We start from the raw sequence: 17,736 nt of genomic DNA, 5'->3' as shown, positions 1-17,736 counted from the left end.
CCAATTTGATTCAAGAGTAATCATCAACTTGAATTCATGTCACATTTACTGCTGTGTTTGGATCCAAATAACGCCTTAGTCCGAACCATCGCTACCCACCAAGCACCCGAAAGAACGGCAACAAAGGACAAGTGAAAGCCGGTCCCAAGGAAAAGAAAAATACGAGATGTTAACCGCACTCCTAGATTGACAGCTTGCTGCTTCACTACCTACAGAAGAAACGCCACCTCCAGAAATTCTGTAAGTGTTCATTATCTTTTACCTGACTACCCAGAACACATTTTGAGATAAAAAAAAACCTGGCCATTATGTCAAAATATGGATTTTAATATTACATTAATTATTATTTAATATTACTTTTGTTTTTTACATGTCCTCCCTGAAAAAAACTTGATTCAGAATCCTGCCCATGGACTACAAAGCGCTATCAAGTCAAAGCCAAACGGTAAGAAAAGAAGCATACTAGTAATTAACTAGCAGATAGTAAGTTGTCAATATGGAATGTTGAAATATTCGGGTTTGAATGCATGGTAATAAATAGCTATTTGTGAAAATATAATTGAATTATTTGGAACACTCACCATATTTTTAGATGGGGCTAGTCGTTGACCTCACGTTGTTGCTTTCTAAGACATCAGTTGTCATGGAAACTAAAGTCATGCATTAGCCCATCAATACAGTACGTTAGCATTGAACAAGAATGACCGACTAACCTCTTGATTTGAACCTCAGTGCTACATGTGGATTCCGTTCAGTGTGATCTACTCTAAGTGTTGTGTGCTGAACATGTTTTCATGATCCCGATAGACATTTAATCAGGTTTAACTGGGAGGGTTGGCAGCAAACAGAGATATTTAGGTTTGACATTAAAAAGTGAATCTGAGACCAAACTTCAGAATCCCATCATTTAAAGCCAATTGCTTTTCAATTGCGCAAAAGTATGGAATAGTACAGTACGAATTGTTTCTTCTGGTTGCTCCTGTATACTGCCATTTTGATGGATTACTTTAACAATAATTCATCAGATAGTTTTTCTATTTGGCTTTGGGCTTTATCACACAAAAGTGTAGTCGCTTTTGAGCAGGAAGACGCCTACGGGACAAAAGCAGAGGAGGGAAATTCGATCAGTGCTATTGTCCAAACCATTATGTTCTGTACACTTTCTTTCCATTCATTGTACATGTTTACATTTGATATACTCACAACTTGCTACATTTTGATACTTTGAATGTATCGCTCCTCATATTACTTGAATGTTAAGCCTGTGTTTTTTTATCAGCTGCCAAATTCAATGTTGCTGCTACCAACTCTACGACAGCCAAGAAAGCTGCAATAGGGAAGATGGGCGTCACCGTTTCGGAGTTGAGTCGGAGCTCCTACGCCGTCAAATTTCAAGTCCACGGCTCTTCTGGGATATGTTCATTCAAAGGTAAGGTCAAAGGTCACACGACTCGCATCACTGGGCCATGCAGTATTGTTGGGTCTGAAGTTACAGAACCCAATATATGTCTTAACCGTACACAAAGGAAGAACAAGGCAAGAGACTGTGCTGTGTTTTAATACAACCGCGGTTGGGAAAGCTTGGGAGACGTGAGAAGTTGACACACGGAACTCTCTCCCTTCCCAAGTCACAAGTCCCGCTTTTATTAAGTTTCAGCATTGATGTCATGAAAAAGGTACAACAGTCACTGAGACGTAGACATGGATTAAGATTATTGACAGGATGTTCTTTGGCATAGAGAATTTGTATGTCACCAAACCTTGCACATAATCTTTCAATCCGTGTCAGGGTTTAATGTCATAGGGACCTCTCCATCCATATCACAATCATCGATGTCACCACCATCATAGGTGTCACTAGCTGCCACTGTTCGGCTGCAAATTTGTCATAGAGCAATGCAACGCATTTTAGTATGTCCTTTGAAATGTACATGTTATTGTGACTCCTGTTTTACGCAACTTCACAAGTATGTTCAGCTATGAATGAATGATTCTTGAGTAGACACGAGGAGCTTTGCAGATATCCTTTCTATTTTTGCTCGCTTCTTACAAAAACTCAATTCATGGTTGTAGGAGGGGGTTTCGGGAGGTAGGTGAAATCTGAACGCCTTCCACCTGCCCCCCACCTCTTATTTTCTGCCCGTATTAAATGAACAATACCCATCATTCATTCTCGGCGGTATGGTATTTTGATAAAGTTCCCAGCTTTCTTTACCTCTCACAGCTTGATGAAGTCCTCCAAAGTTGGCTAAATAAGTCATTTTATCTCTTCTTAGGTTCTAGTTTCATAAACTTGGTGGAATGAGAACATTTTCACATTTCACCAAGTATGACACGGACTAAAAATATACTTTAGATCAAGTTTTGGTTTACAAATGTTTCATAAAATAAGCATAAAAGACCACCCCCGTTTTGTCAGACATGTTTGTCATGTGTTATGTGGCATATTACGGTTTCCTCCCACATTCCAAAACAATTGGGTTTTTTTTTAATTGATACCCCTTAAATAGCCAAAGGTATGAACCTGAGTGGGAATGCTTTCTAAGTAAACACCAAAGTAGAAAGTGCGAGTGTACCAGATCTGTCAGAGCACAATAGCGACCTTGTGTGTGCAGACAGGCCCTGGTTCCAACCAACACCTCACTGATGAGCTAAGTGACTGAATAACAGAGTACTGTCCACCATAACTTCACAAACTCCTCCTCTGCTTGCACAGTACTTGCGCACAAGTGACACATTCAACGGAATCATGGTGCATTTGATTGTGTACTTCCCTACAAATCAGGTGTATTTTTTTATACAAAAGGTGCAATGCATAACAGGAAAGTCAGTAAGGAAGTCCAAACATTTGAAGAAGCTTCAGCTATCCTAAATAGGTCTAATATCAGATTTACCATTACTATTCTACAGTCCGAAAAAATCAGTCTTTTTTTTCTATAGTGTGGACAATCCAGTGGGTGTCTTTCACTCATTTTAATCCAACCGAATTAGAAATTAGAAATAGTGCCCTCTGTTGGAAAAAATTCAAACTGGCAAATTCTGCACGAATACTAAAAAAAAAAGAATGTCGTGATGCCAAACACCATATTCATTCTTTATTATTCTTAAAACTTAAATTGTTTTGCAACAAGTAAAATAGATCCAAATTATTGGAAAACTATGAGTTGTTGTTGCTTTAATATTTATTATAAAGCCCACATCTAACTCACTTGTGGCAAATGACTGTATTAAATAATAATTGTATTTATTTAATAAAACTATTTTATAAAATAATAATAATAATAATAATAATAATAATTGAATATGTTCTGTCCCGGAAAGGGTTAATCTGACTCTTATCGTGGGCCAAATTTTCTCTTTTCTTTATTTGGCCCTAATACTCCGTCGTATTAAAAGAGTTAGAGGAGCTTAAAGTTGAGTTACATAAGAGTACCGAAGGATTGGTTTCCCATCGCGGGGCATGCGCACATTGCTCCAGCATCAACGGGCTCAGGCGGCAGTAGCCTCCCATCTCACAAACCTGCTCGTATAGTATAAATAGTTATTACGATTGTGTGCGATTTTTGAGCCATCGGCGGTAAGTTTATGTTTGTGTACTGTCGAACGCGTATGTGCGTGTGTTTACTGTACGGGACAGCGACTGGGATGGGATGAGCTCGCTGGGAATGTCGAACGAATTCATTAGACTCTGCATGGTACCGTTTTCTTTTTTGCTGTGCTGTTCTATTTGGACGCCGTAAACAACCACAACAACAACAAACATTTCAATGATTGATGATAGGGTACAAATTGTTCTAAAAGCAGGCACTAAACAGAGCACCCTTCTGTACTGTTTATTATTTTTGTAATAGAAAGAGGGGTTAACCAACATGGGACTTGTTATTGTCTAGCATTGACAACTATTTATTGGAAAATTTGGCATTTTGAGAGTTTTCCTTGTTGACAAATGAAAATTGGACACCTGCAAGTAATCGTTGTTAACTTGCCGGTTCTGGATGTGTTTGTTCATGTGTTCCGTGTTAAGGGGCCCTGGGGCCTTGATTAATTCATCACTTGCTGTAGAGTACACCACGCCCACAATTTTACTCACGCGCTTGTGCAGCCCATCCCCCTTTCGGGGAACTTGTTGGTGCCTACTAATACATAATACATAACACACAATTCTATGGTTTGAAGTATTAGCATTTAGCCTTAGAAAAGTCCCCTCACCGTTCCTTTTAAAACTGGCCTCAAAACTCATTTTTAGTCCTTGACTTTTAAGACTGCTTGAGACTTAGCTCTTTAAATGCTAATTGTTTAGGTTTATTCCATTTCAATTCTTATGCTGTTTTAATTTCTACTTTGGACCTGGTGTTTTAAAGTGCTTTAATAAAGTTGAGTAGTGTTATTTAATTCTTTTTTTAAAATGTAAATTTAGGCATCAGTGCTTTAAAGTTATGAAGCCCACACAAACCCATGCACTGTAAAGAACATTCCTTTCGTGGCAAGTTACATTACAGATGAGCGGTATTCACAGCCTCGGGGGTTTGTTCACTGGTCATACGTGTGCCACTGCACTCAGACATTTTCTCTCTTTGCATAACAGAAAGTATACATGACTTGAGAACCAAAGAAAGCCATGTCTAGTACACTAATTGCAGGTTTTCATTCTATTGAGTACATATAATTAATTTGACCCTTTATTATGTTAAACCTGATCTGTTTGTGTATTCTAGTTATGGAGTTTCCTGTTGATTTCCTGGCTGATGTCAGCCAAGCTCAGCTAGAAGCATCAGCTCACAAGTACATGAACCATCTTCTTTACAACAACACAGATGGCCTTGAAGAAATAACCCTCTCTGACAATACCAAGGTTAAACAACATATCACTCAGAATTTTTTTTATTTTTTTTTTTACCTGATACCGATAATGACGTGATCCGATCAGATGGTCGGATATGGGACATCATCTAGAAAATTAGTCATGGCAGGATCCTGTAAATATGTGGTAAACTTCATTATGTAGCATAAACATACTTTTTTTGTGCTCTTCCAGGTCAGTGTAGGCCTTTCCAGTGTGGGCTATGTTCCTTTATATGTTTCCAGTGACAAAGATAGGACACTGGCCCTCTTTTCTCCCTCCAACCCATTCAATGCCTTTGCTCTTTACCTTTTGGACAAGTGGTGGACTGCAGACGATATTCTCAAAACCTCTGATGTCACTCGAAACGGCACTCTGAAGGTAAAAGGACTATTGTAAAATGTCACATCGTTAACGTTCGGTCACTGTGATCTGTGACTCACATATATGTTGGATATTCAACTTTCAGTCAAGTTTTGGACATGAACTGATGTAGATGCTAGTATTTGATAGTGTCTTTTTTTTCCCCCCAGGTGGAGAGCGTTGGCGAGAGAATAGTCTTATATGTTCTGAATCGGTTGATCTACAGAGTAAGGGAGATAAACCCCCAAGACGAGCTACCCTTTCTCTGCCATGGGGGAGAGGATTATTCAAAGATTTTCTGGCGTAATGGGGAAGCAGTTGGCTTCTACTCAGTCAAACACTCAGGTGACCTTCACAACGGATATGGAACCACCATCCACTGAAAATCAGCATGGAAGATGATTGAATGATTTTTTTCCCCTGGTTTTGTGCTTTTTTTCCTCTTGTAGGCACTTTATATAGCTATTCTTCAAGAAGATATCAGCTTCCTGTGATGGACTCTATATTTGTGAGGAAATGTCATCGTCGTAATGGATTTGGCCTTCACATGCTGAAGGACTTTGTGCTGAGTTTTCAAGATGACTGTCTGGGATTGCGATATCCTCTTACCACAGCCATGTACAAAAGTATGTACTATGCTGTGACTTGATGTAGGTTTAAAACAAACATATAACGTGTGTCTTGCTTGGGTTGAATTTTGTAAAATATTTGACGGCCTACTAATGCCCTGCTGCTTCTTTTTGTATTTAAAACCAAATGAATGCATCTGTGATGTAACAATCATGTCAATAATATTGCCTTTTGTCTGCAGTGTGTGAGAAGTACCTGCATCAGTACCCGGGGGATGCAGATTTACTTTGGGAGGTGGAGGGAGAAGGTGAACTGAATCAGAGGTTTAACATTGCCAGCAAGATTCAGGCCATGAAATTGAAGGGTAAGAGCATATCCCAGACCAAATCCATTACACAGTCATTTCCAAGCAACATCAACTGTCCATATTAGCAGGTGTTTATTTACAGAGACACCAGTGGAGCTCAGTGAGCAGCCAGAGGAAGAAGGGACAATCGTCGGGCAGATAAAAGCAGCAGAGTCTTTGGTGCACACTGTTGAATTTGTGGTATGTTTTTTTTTTTGTATTGATTGCATTAGTTTTTAGTTACAACACAAACGAGAGCTACTAAAACTAAAATGCTTATTGATTTTGAATTTGCAGGATGAAGTGTTAATGGGCGGAGCTGCTGGAGGTAAGAACATTTTCGACAGGGAGCGTCAAATTAGATTGACGTTAAAATCTGAACAGATACTGGGGAAATGGCCGTTACGACTCGGAGTAGAAGCAGCGCTCGAAAGCAAGGAAAGAAAGCTGATGACATTGTGGGAAGTCAATCGAAAAAAGTTAGCAGGTAACCACACATTTTCCTATCTCTTTTTGATGTGGCGCCTTTTGGAAAAATATATGCTATGGCGTTTTGTGTCATAGTGCTTTACACAACACATTTAAAAAAAACTATTTTAGCCTGCTTTTCTTTCTCCATCAGTCCACACTTTATCATTTGTTCAATTAGCGATCAGAAATCATTTAATAAATATCAAAGTATACTCTCATGTCTGTTAGACTGAAGGATATTAAAGCACAGAAGCCAAAGGAAAATATCTTGGAGGAAGAGAAGGCCCCGTCTTGTTCTGAGTTGGTGGTGACTAAGGTGTGTGGAGATCTATAAACATGTGCACAGAAATTTTCATTTGATTACCAATAATTGTGTTTTTATGTTGCAGGGAACAATTGACATGCTTGCAGAGGAGAAGGGAAATAATGAAGTTGCAGATTTGACAGAGAAAGAAACTTTTGTAATCCCACAAGCTGAAGATGGAACAGCACACGGTGCAGAGGTGCGTCAAGCCACCCAGATTCTGACACAGTCTTGCAGTGATTCTCACATTGGTAGTGAAGAACTGTCAGAAATGGAAGGAATTGAGCAGGTGCCCCCAGAAGAAGCCAAATCTATTGAAGAATTGGATTTAACTATTGATGAAAACTTTGAGGAGAAAGCAGGTTTTCCTTCAGAGGTATCTGACAATGGCCAAGTTGGGTCTACACTTTTGCCTTTGATTGACAAAAGTCATGATGACGTAAAACCGGCCGAAGTGGTTCACGACGAAGGAGAAAAAAGCACTGCCGAGGAACTGAGATCAGTAGAGGGAGACGGAACGCCAAGTACAGGAGAAGATGAAGTGAGACTTTTGATTGAGGGAAGCCTGGAAGATGAAAAGGCAAAAGTAATGGAGCTGGAAAGCGAAAAGAAGGACGCATACCCAATTCTGCCAGCAGGAACCGAAGCGTCACAGGAAGAAGATGCTGATCTTCCCAAGCTTCAGGAAGCTAGAATCATCTTAGTGGACTTGAAAACAGCAAACCATGCAATCTCTGAGAAAGAAGCAGAACAAACAGCGACTACCGAGGCATTTGCCCAAATACTTGTTGAGGAAACAGAACTGGAAGCCAAGGTGGAGAAGAACATGGCCATTTGCGTCGAAGATACCACTAGTATGATTTTTACGACAACAGGAACAGAGACTGACAAAATAAAAGATGAAAACTCAGAAAAGGAAATTGTGGATGAGATGGAAGGGGTGCCAGTTGAAGGAATGAGAGTTCTCAGGAGAGGGAGCCGCAAAGTAGGACCAAGTTGTAGGTCTACAGACAAAACTGAGAAACAGGCAGGAGCCCGATGTCTTCCTATCAATAATTTCAAGGAAGCAGATTCCATTACAATTGAGGAAGAGGCTGTAATTGCTAAAGACAAAGAAGAGGAGAAACAACTTGCAACTTCAGAGGGTTCTGTAAATTTAAAAAAGGACATGGAAATGGTGACAACAACGGAAATGAATGTGACTTTGGATGATGAATTACAAGCCAAGAAACCTGTCCTCTCACTCGGCCAGGAAACAGAACCTACTGGAGCACATGAAGAGAGTGAAGAAATTGCTCCAAAGATACCGGAGCTGAAAACTATCCCAGTGATTATACTGGAGGACGAAAGTCCAGAAAATGTGTTGCCTGAAAATGGAGGGGACCTCGAGATAACAACTGGCGAGGAAAACACAGCAGAAAAATATGTTTTCGAATCAAAGATCGAGCAGAAAAAGTATACAAAGGAAGCTGAAGGTGAAAAACAACATGAACTCATTCAGGATGAAGAGCAGACATGCGATATAGAAAGCAGCCTTGAGGAGATGGATGTCGACCTACCAACACATAGTATTGAGCTAAAAACAAACAGCGAGAAAGAGAGCACAATCGTCGAAGTCCTTCAAATGGAGGAAGATCCAGCAACTGAACGAGAAGTCGTTGCCAGTATTCCTGACGAGGGGAGCACGTTGAAAGATCCTACACAAGAGTCCATGAAAACGCAAGCTTCGGTCGAAAAGTATGAAGAGACTCCATCTGTCTTGGCCAGCGTTCCTTCAGGAGACATTGCGCAGGAGATACAGCTGCAGGAATTTGCCACTACGGTTGATCAGAATCCCGAAGTCAAGAGGGCAGATCTTGGGAATCTGGGAAAAGAAAGGTTTCTGAGGAAAGGAAGGAAGTGGTCGGCTCCTGCCACCACTGGATATGGGAAGTCCAAAAGGGCACGTGGATCGCAGCAGTCGGATGATGTCAATCCAAAAGAGACTGCGGGTGGCGTCAGTCAGAAGGTGAGGAAGAACAAGATGAGGAAATAGAGGTGGAGCAAAGACAAGAGCTACTTTTAAAAGGGGAAGCTGAGGTAGGAAAAAAAAGGAAACCAAAATGAAGGTCAAAAAGAGACTCAAATCTCAGAAGTGAAACTTGTCATTAATCAAGGGCAAAACAAAAGAAAACTGATGGAGTAGCAGGTCCAAATCATTGGACATTGGGGACCAGCCTCAGAAGAAAACCAAAACATGAAATGAAAACAGAAAGGAATAGCTTTGTTGGTGCTAAGGAGGAGAGTCACTAAAATGAAAAGCAGCATTCGAAAGAACAGAAACATCCTCGAAACGTATTGATGGTACAGCACCTGATAATAGAATTTTTAAAAACAAACACTGTTTTTTTTGCACAAAAGTGAGAAAATCTTGAAGCCAAAGAGACCCTTTTGACATTTTGGATGAGGAATCCAGGGAGATGACGACAAATAAGGGACCTTAGAACCTTTGGAGAACTTTGTTCTGACCCAATAAATGCAGTGTTTAGCGATCAAGAAGAAGGTACAACTTGGTAGAACTCCTGAAAGGTATGATTAAAACATTTTTGGAAAACAAAAGCCATATATGCAAAATAACAAGTCATAAAATAACTCGATGGTACGTCACAATAAAATATAAACAAATATTTTGACATTTTTGTTGGTGAGGAGAATATCTAAAAATATATATTTAAAAAAAAGCTATAGCAGATTCGCTTATCCTTGTTTATAATTGTCCTTTGTTTATTTTACTTTATTTTATTTTTTTATGTGGGAGTGGATATTTTACTAAAAGACATAACAAACATTATATAGACGCATTTATTCCCTTTTGTTTTACTAACTTGGCAAAAAAATAACAATTGTAGATAAAAGATGCTTAGATGTTAATTTGAGTGTATAGATGTTTTTCCTATTTTGTAAGAGGTACTTTGTGTTTTACTGTCTATTTTAATTAGATAGTAATAATTGTATAGATTTGAACCTAACGTTTGTGTACACTTCTTTGAAAATGATGTGCCAATATGTTCTTAAAATTTACTACTGAGGATTTATTTTATCTGTTTTGGCACTATTTAATCTATACTTTTGGACCAAAGTCATAACTCCAATTCACCAGCAACACAAACGTGTTTTCTGTTAAGCCACAAGCAAAATAGGCAAGGCCAACGAATGTAGTGTTAAATGCAAAATGTACATAAAATTTAAGTTTATGCAAGTTAATTTCTCAAATACCACTGTGAGTGAATCTAAAGATTACACAAGCTATGCAGTATCATTATTTAACTACATTATTTAGCATTCATGCTATCAAAATGTGAAAGTTCTTCACACTTAAAAGGCCCAAACTAATCAACAAAAAAGTTTGTTCATTATAACCTTTTCCAATGTGTCTCAATGCTATTTTGACACGACATATAAAGTGTATGTTTGTTCTAAATGTACATTACAATAAAAAAAAACTGCAAGGTAAGTCATAATTGCATGTCTTTGTAGAAAAAATAGATAATTTCCTTACATTTTTTTCCATTTGGATTGATTTCCCATTATTTATTTTTCTTCTCTAGTTAAGAAGATAACTACACTCAATTGTAGATAACAAGTTTTGACAGAAAATTCATCTGGAGGACTTTAATTTATCCACAAATGAATCAGACGTTGGATTGTTGAAGCATTTTATATCCTTTCAACAAATGTGGAAACAGTGAAGAAGCCAAGAATAGTTGTTGTTCATACCACAAAATTATGGAATGGCTAGAGTCCGAAAAAAAAGCGTCTTTGCGTAACACTACGTCAGCAATCGGAGGAAAAGCTTGGAATTTATTTTATAAGGGAAAAGGGAAACTACCAGTTGCATTTAATGCTTCTTGGTCGCCTTGGTTGAGGCTATAGGCATAATGGAGGGTGCCACCTTTCTTCAGGAAACAGTCGTGCTCGTGGCTTCCAGGTCGGATTTGCCTCTGACACACTCCCAGCAGGTCGTCGAAGATTAAATCGCGGTCGTAAACCTCCAGCCTCAAAATGTCACGCTCCTGAGCCTTAAAGTGGGAGAACTCCTTCTCCCACCAAGGGTTGGCGTTGTTGTTGCGGACCTCCGTTTTGCCCAGATTTGCGGAGCCGCAAAACACCTTGACGTAGCCGTCGGTGATCCCTAAAATGTTGGCAGGGAGATCACTGGCACGCAAGTTGAACACCTTGATCTGGGCTTGAGCCACAGCCAGGACACACAGAACCAGTAGGAAACATGGCAGACTTGAGGCCATGGCTGTGAGAGAGAGAGTAGAAGTACTGTATTAAGTACAAAGAAGGAAAATTCAATGAGAAATGGAAGGAAATTAAGAGGCGGTGCGTGCCTAACGTTACCTGTGGTCTTGGTGTTTTGTGTCTCAATATTGGCCCAACTTGAATGTTTTTAAATGTCAGCAAGCTTCATATCAGTTTGATAACGGAGGCTGTTCCATAAATATTTTTGGGCACACCTGCTCCGTTCTCGTAACCATGGGAGAATATGATGGATGCCACCTGAGTCATCAACTTGAAATTTTTATATAACTAACAATTTCGAACATGGATGATCATTCGATTCAAGGATAATTTTGTTTCATTTACATTGATCTGACACAATTATTGGTTTGGTCTGATTCAGATTTTTTTTAAATTCTATTAGAGTGACCTTGACACATGACAGTGCAGGTAAAAATGTTATATTCTTATTTTTGCTTATAGAGGACTATAATCAAAATTATTTGAGATATATAAAATAAACAGGTACACCCAATGTGTCTTCAGATTAAATTATCTGAAGGTTTCTTTGCTATTCCTGAAAACAATTACAAAAATGTATCCTGTCAAAACCCTTGATAATTTATGAGCAAACATTCACTTTAAACATGGCATGGAAGGAGAAGAAAGCTGTCAGACAACAGGATAATACAATAGTTTTACATGTAAAGTAATTGTAGAAATATAATGGAATCATAAACAACTAATTATTATTCATTGGGCAATTCAGAGTAACATTAGTTCTAGGTCTAACCAACAAACTTTATTTTTCTGAAACTAGTACTAATACTATTGTGATTGATCATTTTGTTGCCTCTCCTACCTGTCAGGTATTAGCCAATCATATTGAAGCAGGGCTAGGCCTGCCCACAAATCGATGTTATTAGGCATAGATAACTTATGTGCATGACGTATGGCGTTTTTACATGACCACGCCCCCGTTTTGCATGGAGTGGGTGTCTTTGAATGGTTTTAAGAGCGCCGACTGCTGTTTTGGAGGAAGGATTGTTCGGGTGTCACGTGATTCGAGGCTCTCTTGTTCATTGCTCCGATCTGCAAATGCCAACGCTTCAATCCGCAAATAGTTCCGGGTCTGTAGTCGCCGAAATAGTGCAGAACATCATGTTTAAAACGATGATTCGCGAGCGGCTTGATGCGGCCGCAGAAGAAATATTCGGACTGTTTGAGAGCGCAATCAAGTCTTACGAGGAGCAACTTTTTCGCGTGAAGGAGGAAAGCGAGCAACGCCGACAACAACTCGAAGCTATCTGCAAGGCCCAAATTGTCGTACGCCTAGAAGGTCTGCCTCCTTCCTATATTAGCAATATAGCAATATCTCATCACTATTTTACACCAGACCACCATTATTGCACTGAGTTTTTACACACGATTCAATTGATAGAACGCTGTTATTTCTTTTAACAGCTCTGAATATTAAAACGTCAGACAAAGACATTTCAGACGTGTGCGTAACAGACCTCCCCTCTTGACTCGGGGAAATTGTTTAAAGAGAGACCATTTGTATGTACTTGAATAATGACGAAAACCTGTTTCAATCTAAGCTAACCAAGGCGGAACAATTGTCATTGTTGCACAGTTTCTGGTACGTACATCGATTATGCTGTCGGACAACTGCACATAGAGGAAAGTGTATTTAAAAAAACCATCATCATGGAAGCTTTTCGTGGGACTTCAATAACCATGTCCATTCATAATTGGTTATTGTAGTTCTGACTGTTTTATATCTAGCAGATTGATCTGAAAAACTGTAATCTGACTTGATTTGTTTTACTTGTCTTGCAGATGTGCAGAAGATGATTGGTCGTGAGGAGAAACTTCCCACTCGGCAACTGTTGAGTAGCTCGAGTTTAGAGCCGAAGCATCCACCGCCCCACACTGTTAAAGAGGAATGTGATGGTCTAGAGCTCCTTCACATAAAATATGAAAATGAGGAGACTGGAGTCAGTGAGTTGTCACTACCTGGTGTCTCCATGGAGAGTCGAGACGATGTGGGTCAACCACCTCATTACAGTCCAACTGGATACCTCCACGGAGATCCACCTGCAGCTCCACTGGGAGAGACTGGAGTCAGTGAGTTGTCACAACCTGGTGTCTCCATGGAGAGTCGAGACGATGTGGGTCAACCACCTCATCATTACAGTCCAACTGGATACCTCCACGGAGATCCACCTGCAGCTCCACTGGGAGACAGTGAGGATGTGGAAGAACCATTGGGGAAGGAAGCAGACAGCCACGGTGATGCCAAACGGTTCAAGTGGTCTCAAAAAGAAAGCACTCTTAGCATCATGACTACTAAAAGGACCAAGAAAAGATTTACCTGCTTAGATTGTGGTAAGGTTTGGTCCAAAAGAGTTCATTTTGTGACACACATGAGAAAACACACGGGGGAAAAACCCTTTAGTTGCCCAGTTTGCAGTAAACGGTTCTCAGACAAGTGCATAGTGACACGACATTTGAAGATACACACTGGGGAAAAACCTTTCAGTTGCTCAGTTTGTGGTAAAAAATTCTCTCGTGGGAGCTCTCTGGTGACCCATAGGATAACACACACAGGAGAAAGACCCTTCCGTTGCTCAGTTTGCAGTAAAACATTCTCCCGTAAAAGCACTTTGGCAAACCACAAAGTGACACACACAGGAGAAAAACCTTTTAGTTGCTCTCATTGCCCCAAAACATTTACGCGGAGAGGAACTTTGGTGAAACACATGAGAACACACACAGGTGATTAAAATGTATAGTTGCTCAGTTTGCAGTAGGTCTTATACAGAAGAGCACTAGTATTTTTGCACTTTGCCACAAAACATTCAAAAAGCAAGTTTGGAAACTTGCTCATAGGAGAAACCCCATTTTGTTAGCCCACCGGAAGCCTCAATCCAGTTTATTTTCTCTGGAACCGATGGACATTTTCTTGAAATGTAAATTCTGGATTAAGCCAATACCAGTTGACCAACAGGTGTCGCTGTTGAACCTTATATTGTCAATTTATGTTAGAGGAAAAATTGTTGCGGGCAACAGTGGATCCGTTTGGATTTCCATGCAATGGGTTTGTTTTTATATTTAGTCGCTCTTCCTATATTAATCGCATTTTCTCGCATATAAGCCACCCCATGCATAAGCCGCACCCTTGAAATTGCCTTAAAATTTCTCACGTATAAGCCGCCCCCTGATTCACAATTTTCACCTCCATATTCATGTTTTAGTACAAATGTCTTACTTTGAAGGGAAAATCTCAAGAAAAATCATCGCACATGGTATTTCTGAGATTCCTTATGAATCAAAAGCACATTAGGGTCAAGATCATACTCTTGATTCAGTCATTATTTTTTTAGTTACAAATACGGCTTATATGAGAGAAAATATGATAGATTAATCTGTGAGGGTAATCTAGTTGGAGGAAGGTCTAAAACCCATTTGGTTTTCGACACTGTAAATTCTAGTTGCTAGGCCGGTCATAAATACTGGAATAAAATTGGGTTTTCTGTCCAATAATTTTGTCTTGTTTTCTGCTTTCTCCACGGGAAGCTAACCTTCAGCCTTGTATGGAAAAGCAGGAAGCTCTTTTCAGGAACAGGCCTCATCTGAAACATATGGAGGGCTGGTGAGGGAGCCAGTGTTGCTCAATATGTTCTTGTGTGGGATCCAGTCAGTCACAGCCAGTGTTCGAAGGAGAGGGAGGAAAGAAAGAAAGCATGGTAAGTATGCGTGAGTAAAGTCGCGTCATCGAGCAAGGGGGCGGGATTGAACTTGTCTGGGGGCGGGGTTTAGCGGCTTCAATTGACAGATTACAGCCGAGTGGGCGTGGTTTAACCTCGCAGACAGCCAAGCACGTGGCTCGGCCAGTCTGCACGAGGGCGCAGCAACAAAGAGCAGCCAGTCAAACAGTACACGGGACATCTGCTGCAGACACGCGTGCACGCGCACGCTCACGTTCACGTTAGCCACACACACGCCCGTGGGTTTATATGGAGTACAAACAGCCGCAAAAGCAGACAAATTGTTAGTCTCCAACCACGTGAACACGTAGTTAGAAGCAAATGCAGCACATTTCTTTCACCTTTGGGTTCTCACACACACATTAATAGATGCACACACACACACACCCAAAGTTTCCAAAGGGACCACACTGTAGCACACATTCTTGTTTTTACAGCAATCAGCGAGGAAGCTATGCAAGGGAGAGGTTTTGTGGGAATAGTGGGGGTGAAAGTAAGAATTTAGACAGGGGGAAAGTTGTGGGGGACTCCTCCCTTTGGAGAGGCACAAAAAGAACATTCATGATGTAAAAAATTTGCGATCCAGTCGGAAAAGGAGTTGTTGCTGAATCAGATGATGATCCACGCTTGATTGCCATTATTTCGCTTTCAAACATTTTTCCGTTTGACTTGAAAGCAAATTGGGGTGCACTTGTTGCCTTTTACAAAGAAAGCCTGTGCTCTCAAATTGAATATCATACAACAAAGAAGCTCCTGATCCCCCTTGAAATGATGCAGACAAAAATGCTCTGTTCATGAAATGCTAGCCGGCACCCCCTCATCTGGGGGGTTTCAAACTAACGTTGAATGTTCAGAGTCAGCCGAGCAGGGTGGGGATCAACTTTAGAATCAATGCTTTTTTTTTGGTCAACCCCTCTGCAGTTTATCGTGCCTTACACGCGGCTTATGTAAATGGATAAGCTGCGAAACCCTTTATCAACAGTTTTGGCAACACAAAAAGTCCAACCCTTGCGTGTGTGCTTGTGTGTGATGGGCCAATATCTCCCTAGTAACTCGATACATGGCGTTCCAGATTCCCAAAGGTAATCCCCACCATCCACAGAAGGAAACTCCAAAATGGCCGAGATGTTTCCGTTAACCCGGCGACCTATCTTTACCCACTCCTCACGTGTATCATTCATGGCAGGTGAAAGGAAAACCCCCCTTCAATGTATCCCTTAGCCAAAGAGACACCCACCTTCAGCACACCCTGGTACAGAAAGCTCTAGAAGACAAACAGAGAAGAAGAGTGATGACAGCATCCACACGAGGGGGATGGGTAACGTTCCTCGACACCTCCCACTTTCTCCTCAGTCGCCCCCTCCTCTCGGTGAAACTAGTGAACCTTTACATACTAAACAGACGCATACATTTCACATACACATGGTCCGTCTTTTCTTCTTTGTACAAACTGGCGTTAACACAACACAGCTCTACAAAGACGTCAGTGTAGAGAACGAGTGGCTTGACCCTCCCCCCATCATTCTCGCTGCTTGCTTCACTGACATCTGAAAAGCTCATGTCTCTAGAATCGGGGAGCATTGCATCATCAAACCCGAGCTCCATGAAATGTGTCACACTGTCCAAACCAAACTGTAAAAAAAAAAAAAAAAACGTATCGATGGGTATTCACATGATAAAAAACAAGCTCATTTTATGGAGCTTTGACTTCTTCTCAGAACAGTATCTCCTATGAGTGCTCATAAATATACTCATAATACTACTACACATAAATGTCCTGCTCAAAGCACATTGCTGAAGAGGTTTGCATCAACAGCTTTGGTAAATCAGTTGTTTACACAGACGACGCTATTACGAAATCTGTTTTTCTAGCAAACGTGTGTGTGTGTTGAGCTACGATGAGGTTACACAACGTGGCAGTAAGAGAGAGCTCATCCAAACTTGCTACTTTGTTTATCAAGAAACGTATCATCTTTGGCCAAAAGCCACCACAACGCGTGGATTTTGACAGAAGTTATGCTAAAGAAGTTATGCCAACTCAGTCAATACTTTAAATGAGTTGCTACTCAGAGAGTGGAAGGTTCTGTTACAGCCTCTAGAGCTGATAATCACCCTTAATATTATGTTTCAGTTTGAGAAACGTTCTGGCCTTGGCTTTCTGAAAGCCTAAGACCAATCACTGGATCCCACGTCTTTTCCCATTTGTCCCGTCAGTCAGAATGAATGGCTCACAGAATGTGAGTTCCACGAATTTGCTGATAGACGACACGTTCCGCTTGAAGCACAAACATGCAGTGACATACATTCTGTCCAAGGCATGTTTGTTTTCTACTGGGCTGGGCTTAAGGAGGCCTTTACGTGTGATTGACACATGGGCTGAGAAGAAGAAGATGTTGAGACTTGTCAGACCTGCAGGGCCAACTGACACACTGAAAATAAATGGAAGGAACTTGTTTTTGTTTCCCCCAACATGGCAAGTCGTGGAAAGATGGGGAGGGGGCTCTTCAAAGAACAATGTTGAAGCGAAACTACTGTATAAGAACTGAGTAAACATGGTTTGTGCTTTACTGTGTAACATGATTAGTTCTTGTTTACAGGTCATTTTGTGATTTGACTTTGGTTTTACTATTAACAAACAAAAAGGTTTTCGATTTAATGTTTTTTTGCCAACTTTATTCACTTTGAATAAGTTGACACATAGCCAAAGATAGACTATAGAATCTTTTGTTTAATGAAGAAACTCCTCACAACTTGTTTATGTTTTAAAAAAGTTATTCTGACCAGTAGCTGTTACCAGAATGTGTAA

General features: G+C 40.4%; 3 protein-coding genes and 1 long non-coding RNA gene across 8 annotated transcripts; 3 read left to right on the top strand and 1 right to left on the bottom strand.

The window, feature by feature from the left end:
- The first annotated feature begins 161 nt into the window (after window positions 1-161).
- On the top strand, window positions 162-1,426 carry LOC144196074 (uncharacterized). Its single transcript, XR_013326205.1, has 3 exons — window positions 162-240; window positions 400-445; window positions 1,280-1,426. It is a non-coding gene; the product is annotated as an uncharacterized LOC144196074 (long non-coding RNA).
- Window positions 1,427-3,438: 2,012 nt separating this feature from the next.
- On the top strand, window positions 3,439-10,394 carry LOC144196034 (uncharacterized). Of its 2 annotated transcripts, none has more exons than XM_077716009.1 (11): window positions 3,439-3,577; window positions 4,716-4,852; window positions 5,036-5,221; window positions 5,374-5,548; window positions 5,653-5,829; window positions 6,015-6,137; window positions 6,223-6,299; window positions 6,417-6,447; window positions 6,504-6,606; window positions 6,819-6,906; window positions 6,980-10,394. In XM_077716009.1, exons 2-11 carry the CDS (start codon window positions 4,718-4,720, stop codon window positions 8,927-8,929), a joined length of 3,045 nt encoding a protein of 1,014 aa, XP_077572135.1. In that variant the 5' UTR covers window positions 3,439-3,577; window positions 4,716-4,717; the 3' UTR covers window positions 8,930-10,394. The 2 variants fall into 2 exon arrangements, with proteins under 2 accessions (XP_077572135.1, XP_077572134.1); XM_077716008.1 differs by having other exon boundaries at window positions 6,223-6,320.
- A 184-nt stretch (window positions 10,395-10,578) lies between these two features.
- LOC144196067 (perforin-1-like) lies at window positions 10,579-12,637 on the bottom strand. The gene is made up of 2 exons (XM_077716059.1): window positions 11,278-12,637; window positions 10,579-11,179 (listed from the first exon to the last, which is right to left on the bottom strand). The coding sequence occupies exon 2, from the start codon at window positions 11,175-11,177 to the stop codon at window positions 10,740-10,742; it is 438 nt and encodes a 145-aa protein (XP_077572185.1). The 5' UTR covers window positions 11,178-11,179; window positions 11,278-12,637; the 3' UTR covers window positions 10,579-10,739.
- LOC144196050 (uncharacterized) lies at window positions 12,102-17,731 on the top strand. Of its 4 annotated transcripts, none has more exons than XM_077716030.1 (4): window positions 12,102-12,496; window positions 13,000-13,548; window positions 14,740-14,909; window positions 17,062-17,731. In XM_077716030.1, the coding sequence occupies exons 1-3, from the start codon at window positions 12,163-12,165 to the stop codon at window positions 14,817-14,819; spliced, it is 963 nt and encodes a 320-aa protein (XP_077572156.1). In that variant the 5' UTR covers window positions 12,102-12,162; the 3' UTR covers window positions 14,820-14,909; window positions 17,062-17,731. The 4 variants fall into 4 exon arrangements, with proteins under 4 accessions (XP_077572156.1, XP_077572155.1, XP_077572154.1 ...); XM_077716029.1 differs by having other exon boundaries at window positions 16,117-17,731; XM_077716028.1 differs by having other exon boundaries at window positions 12,103-12,496; window positions 16,003-17,731.
- The last annotated feature ends 5 nt before the right edge of the window (window positions 17,732-17,736 follow it).

This window comes from Stigmatopora nigra, chromosome 4 (assembly GCF_051989575.1).
Source record: "Stigmatopora nigra isolate UIUO_SnigA chromosome 4, RoL_Snig_1.1, whole genome shotgun sequence".
NCBI classification, from domain to species: Eukaryota; Metazoa; Chordata; class Actinopteri; order Syngnathiformes; family Syngnathidae; genus Stigmatopora; species Stigmatopora nigra.
The sequence above is the reverse complement of the archived record's forward strand: the minus strand, read 5'-3'. Positions and strand labels throughout refer to the sequence as shown.